Source organism: Zingiber officinale, chromosome 1A, assembly GCF_018446385.1.
Source record: "Zingiber officinale cultivar Zhangliang chromosome 1A, Zo_v1.1, whole genome shotgun sequence".
NCBI lineage: Eukaryota > Viridiplantae > Streptophyta > Magnoliopsida > Zingiberales > Zingiberaceae > Zingiber > Zingiber officinale.
Window position 1 is genome coordinate 156,874,013 of NC_055987.1, and position 4,866 is coordinate 156,878,878.

At 34.5% G+C, this 4,866-nt stretch overlaps 1 protein-coding gene across 1 annotated transcript; it reads right to left on the reverse strand.

Annotated features, from left to right (window-relative positions):
• Positions 1-402: 402 nt before the first annotated feature.
• Positions 403-1,628, reverse strand: LOC122038134 (chitinase 2-like). Its single transcript, XM_042597743.1, has 3 exons — positions 1,202-1,628; positions 904-1,048; positions 403-806 (listed from the first exon to the last, which is right to left on the reverse strand). The coding sequence occupies exons 1-3, from the start codon at positions 1,620-1,622 to the stop codon at positions 419-421; spliced, it is 954 nt and encodes a 317-aa protein (XP_042453677.1). The 5' UTR covers positions 1,623-1,628; the 3' UTR covers positions 403-418.
• Between the last annotated feature and the right edge of the window lie 3,238 nt (positions 1,629-4,866).

Sequence of the window (4,866 nt, forward strand, 5' to 3'; positions counted from 1 at the left end):
TAAAATTTAATTTTTATTTATTTATTTTATTTTTATTTTTATTTTTTTTTTAATTTTTTTAATTTTTTTAAAATTTTAAAATTTTATAATTTTTTTTAAAAAAATTTAATTTTTTTTTAAATTTTTAAAATTTTAACATTTTTTAACATTTTTAAAATTTTTATTTTTTATTTTTAAAATTTTTATTTTTTTATTTTTTAAAATTATTTATTTAAAAAAAATAAAATTTTTAAAACATTTTTTTATTTTTTTTACATTTTTTTCTCTTTTTTCATGTTTTTTCTTATCGAAGGATATTTTTGGTAAAAAAAATTCGTTAACCCCGGAATCAACAAAAACCTTAGTTTTCTGAAGTTTTCTGATTCCGGGCTGCATGACCCTTTTGCTGACGTGTCGGACATGAAATATTACTTGGGAATCATCGAATACCTAAACCAAACAAGATTTTTGTTGATAACCTTGGATGGATAACCAAAATTATCAAGAATAATTCCGAACCAAACGCACTCTTATAGTATTGAATACGGTTGAAACACGCTAGATTGAAACCGTTCCCGCACTCAATGCCTCCATTAATGATATTGGTGATGACACCGTACCCGGGAAGTCTTCCAGCCATTAGATCGTTAGCAGACGGGTTCCATAGCCCAATTATCACATCATGTGCCGAGGGTTTATTATACTGCGGGGTCATCCAGAACCAAATGGCCGTTTTAAAGGAGACCAATGTGTCATTAGCGACCAAGTCTGCGTTGCTGAGGAGGTCCAACCCTAGAGCTTCCCCGGCAGGGCCATAATTGTAATTGCTGCTCAAAGGAGACGTTAATTACGGTTTATTTATTTATATTCCAAAAGTATGAGTGTGTTATTTGAAAATTATAAAAATAAGGATGGGAAAATTACTAGCTGAGTTGAATCGGACCACGGCCGTGGTAACTTTGTCCCTTGACGCACGGCCATACATTGCTGTAGACGCAGTAATTAGAAGGGGGATATTTTTCTTCTTTGAAGCAATAACCCCAAGCATATGGCTGGCCTGCCCACCAACCTGAGAGCCCATCAAAATGGAGCACGATATTGATAGTAGTAAAAAAAAAAAATCACAAAATAGGAAATAATTAGAGATAAAATTATGAAGAAATCGAACAAAAATTTGTTTTCCATTTTAACCAATAGTTATGCTTGGCACCGTGCTACTAACCAGTAGTCTCTTGAGAAGTCTGGGCCAGGAAGGCAGCAATCTCCCGCTTCCGGGTCTCCATGTAACCGGTCGTCCCGAATCCAGTGAAGGAGTTGTATGTGTAGAAACCCTTTGCAGGGCAGCCATCGTTGTCTCTATTCTTCAGCATTTCTTCGAACAGGGTGGCATTGATGATGTCTGCCACCCCGCCGCCAGGAGATGGAGGGGTGGGCGTTGGAGGTGAAGGGGAGGAGCAGTTGCATTGGCTCTGACAATCATTGCAGCAGTAAGCCGCCACGTTGCCGCACCAGCCGTACGCGCTGCAGCAGAGACCGTTAGGGCACAGAGCACCGTCGTTCTGAACCCCGCATTGCTCGCCGGAGGCACCGAGCAGCAGCACGGCCACGGTGCAGACGATGGCTAAGAACCTACTGGTCGTCATGGTTTGGATGATGGAAAGAAATGGAACAGAGGTAGTGCTTAAATAGAGAGAAATGCGTTACCGTCGGCATAATTCTACTGCAGTAATTTCGATTGAAATAAGGATGAGATCAAGCAGCATGGTCATAAGTTGCTTTCAAGCATGCTTAATAATTACTTGCTGAGTAGGATGGGTCCACGGCCGTAGTGTCAGTCGGTTGATTCGCGGTCATTGGGCGTGGGGACGCGGTGATCAATAGAGAGAAATAATTTAGCAGAGAGAATGAGCTTCCTAGCAAACCAAAACTGCTTCTAGCGGAATTAAGAAATCAACACTTTATTTTAACCAAAATATAAAGAAAGGAATTCAATAAGACAAAGCACAGAGGCATTATTGGTCGCGGCCTGGTACATGTACCAAGGCCGACATGGGATGAACATGGAACATTGTGCAAAAGGTGGGTCTCGTCGTCCAACGGCTTTCTAGATCTGATCCCACAGAGATCTTAGGAGGAAGTAAATCAGCAGTGAATGCTGGCCCGGATAAAACGTGGTGTCTCCGAAATTTAATACAGCCGGCCCAGATTATTCATCCAGTGTGCGTCCGTGGACCTTCGACCCTATAACTCATTGTACAAGGATGCCACGTCTTAATCGGTTGATCCAGCCCGCGGGGGCCGGGATGAACATGGAACATGAAAATATATGAAGAAGTTTGTTCTGTTCCCGTGAACGGATGAGGATGTAATTAAGTTTGACGGGAACACATTGTACAAACTCGCTTAGGTGGAATATACTTTTTATGAAACATTATTTATAGAAATTTTTACAGTCGAGCAAAGTTTGGTCTTGGATATTTATGGTCATTTCAATGAATGATACGATTTAAAAAAATAGACACGTTTAAATTACTCCTTTAAGATATTACTCTTTAAAATAAATCTAGATTTATTCAGCATCTTACCAAACTGATAATCACCGTCACGCCGCCGCTGCATTATCTGTCAATTATTCGGGCTAAATTAATCTGAGTGTTTTGGCTCCCCAAAGGTGCCGTTAAAATTGTCGAATTTTTAAAAAGATGCACTTACGTTTCATCATTTCTAAGAGTATCCACATTTAACAATTAATAAGATCTTATAATGTTCATGGGAATGTTAAAACCAATAACCAATACACGAAGGTGTTATAAGGATCATGGGACCACCAAATATTGAACTCGTTCAATGATTTATTTATTTTTTTTTTTTTTTCATGTGTCTATGGATGGGGTGGGCGTAGAGGTGTAAATCAATTAAATTTTATGAGATATTCGAATCTCGATTCGCTAAAAGTTCATTTGATCTTGTTTAATTATCAGACTCGTTAAAATAAATAAATCAAGCTCAAGTTTTATAATACTCGACTCGTTAGCTCGTGAATATGTTCGTTAGTAAATTTATGAATCAACTTTTAAATAAAATAATAATAATTTTAATATTGAATTTATAGATTTTATATTCTACTTATGAAAAATATAGATAAATATATTAAATTTATTTATTAGAATAAAATTATAAATTTTAATAAGAATATTATAATTTTCTCTAAATATATAATTTAGTTTTTAATAAATATTTAAATTTATAATTTATATTTATTATCTCTTTTAGGTTCGATAAAAGCTCGAATAAACTCGTGAGACATGAATATATTCGTTAAATAAAGCTCGAGCTCGGCTCGATTATAAACAACTCAAACTCAAATATTCAAGAGTGCGACTTAACTCGACTCGATTACACTCCTGTGGACACAAGGCTGGTCACCCCACATGAGTCAAAATTATTTTTTATTAATATATATATATATATATTCTATTAAAAAAAATAAAAATTAAAAAAAAAAATCTTTCAAACAGATAGTTTAAATCTTTTAACAAATAGTTTTAATTTTTTTTAACGGCTTTTTCAATGGATAGTTTAAAAAAAAATAAAATTTCATATATAAATATTTATCTCTTTCAAACACCAAAATCCCTCTAAACATCTCCTATTTTCCTCCAAAATAGATGAAAATAACCAAGATTTTTTTAGAAATTTTGTGAATTCCCAAAAATTATCGAAAGAAAATTCTTCTCAAAATTCACAAATTCCACCAAATTTTTCATATTTTCTATATCCACCAGATTATTCACATAATCCATATCCACCAAATTCATATGGTTCATATCCACCAAATTATTCACATAATCCATATACATAAAATTATCCATCTAATTCACATGCAACAGGTATGCCTTTTACATCTCCAGTGGAAAATGAATTGTTTACTTCGACTTTTGTTCCAGAGACTCAACTATTTGACCATGAATCCCCAATTGAACTCGTAAATTTGGAGAAGGCGGATTTTGACGCTGCGAGTAGAAGAAAGCGGTCGACATGGCGTAAGGTTGAAGACGAGATTTTAGCAAAATCATTTGTTACTATCAGTGATGATCTAATCATCGACAATGATCAGAAGGTGGATGCTTTTTGGGGACATATTACAAGCTACTACAATGAAAATCGTCCTCTAGGTACACCTAATGGAATTGCTAGTGTTATACGATCACACTGGCACAATACCATACAAAAAAGATATATCACTTGAACGTAAATTACAATAGTGTTTATAGTGCGTATCATAGCGGTCATAGTGATAAGGACATATTGTGACTTACATATAAAAAATATCATCAGAAAAATTACAACATTGCATTTAATCTCGAGCATGTATGGAAAATCGTAAAAGACCGTCTAATGTTTACTCCACAATCTGTTGATCATTTTGTTGGCACGAAGAATGCAAGGACCTCAGAGTCGAGGGCAAGCAACACCTTATCTAACCAAAATATGAGTCTACATGTAAACCTAAATGAAGAAGAAACTCATCCAACGGGTCAAAAGGCAACAAAGAAAAAGGGAACAGACAAAATAAAATCAAACATTGAAGGTATGACAATAAATTTGGACAATATGTTTGCAAAGTTTACTGAGTATAAAGCAGAAAAATAGCTGAAGTAGAAATGAAAAAAAAATAACTCAAACTTAAGGAGATGAAAGTAAACGCAGCCAAGATGAAAGCAAAAGCTACCTTAGCCAAATTAGTTCAACTACAGGAATACATAATCCTTTCAAAAAACACTTCGCAAATGACAAAGGAGATAGAATATGTAATTTTTAATTATTGTACTTTTCAATTAATGTAATATTTGATTATTATACTTTTTAATTAATGTATTTTTTTAT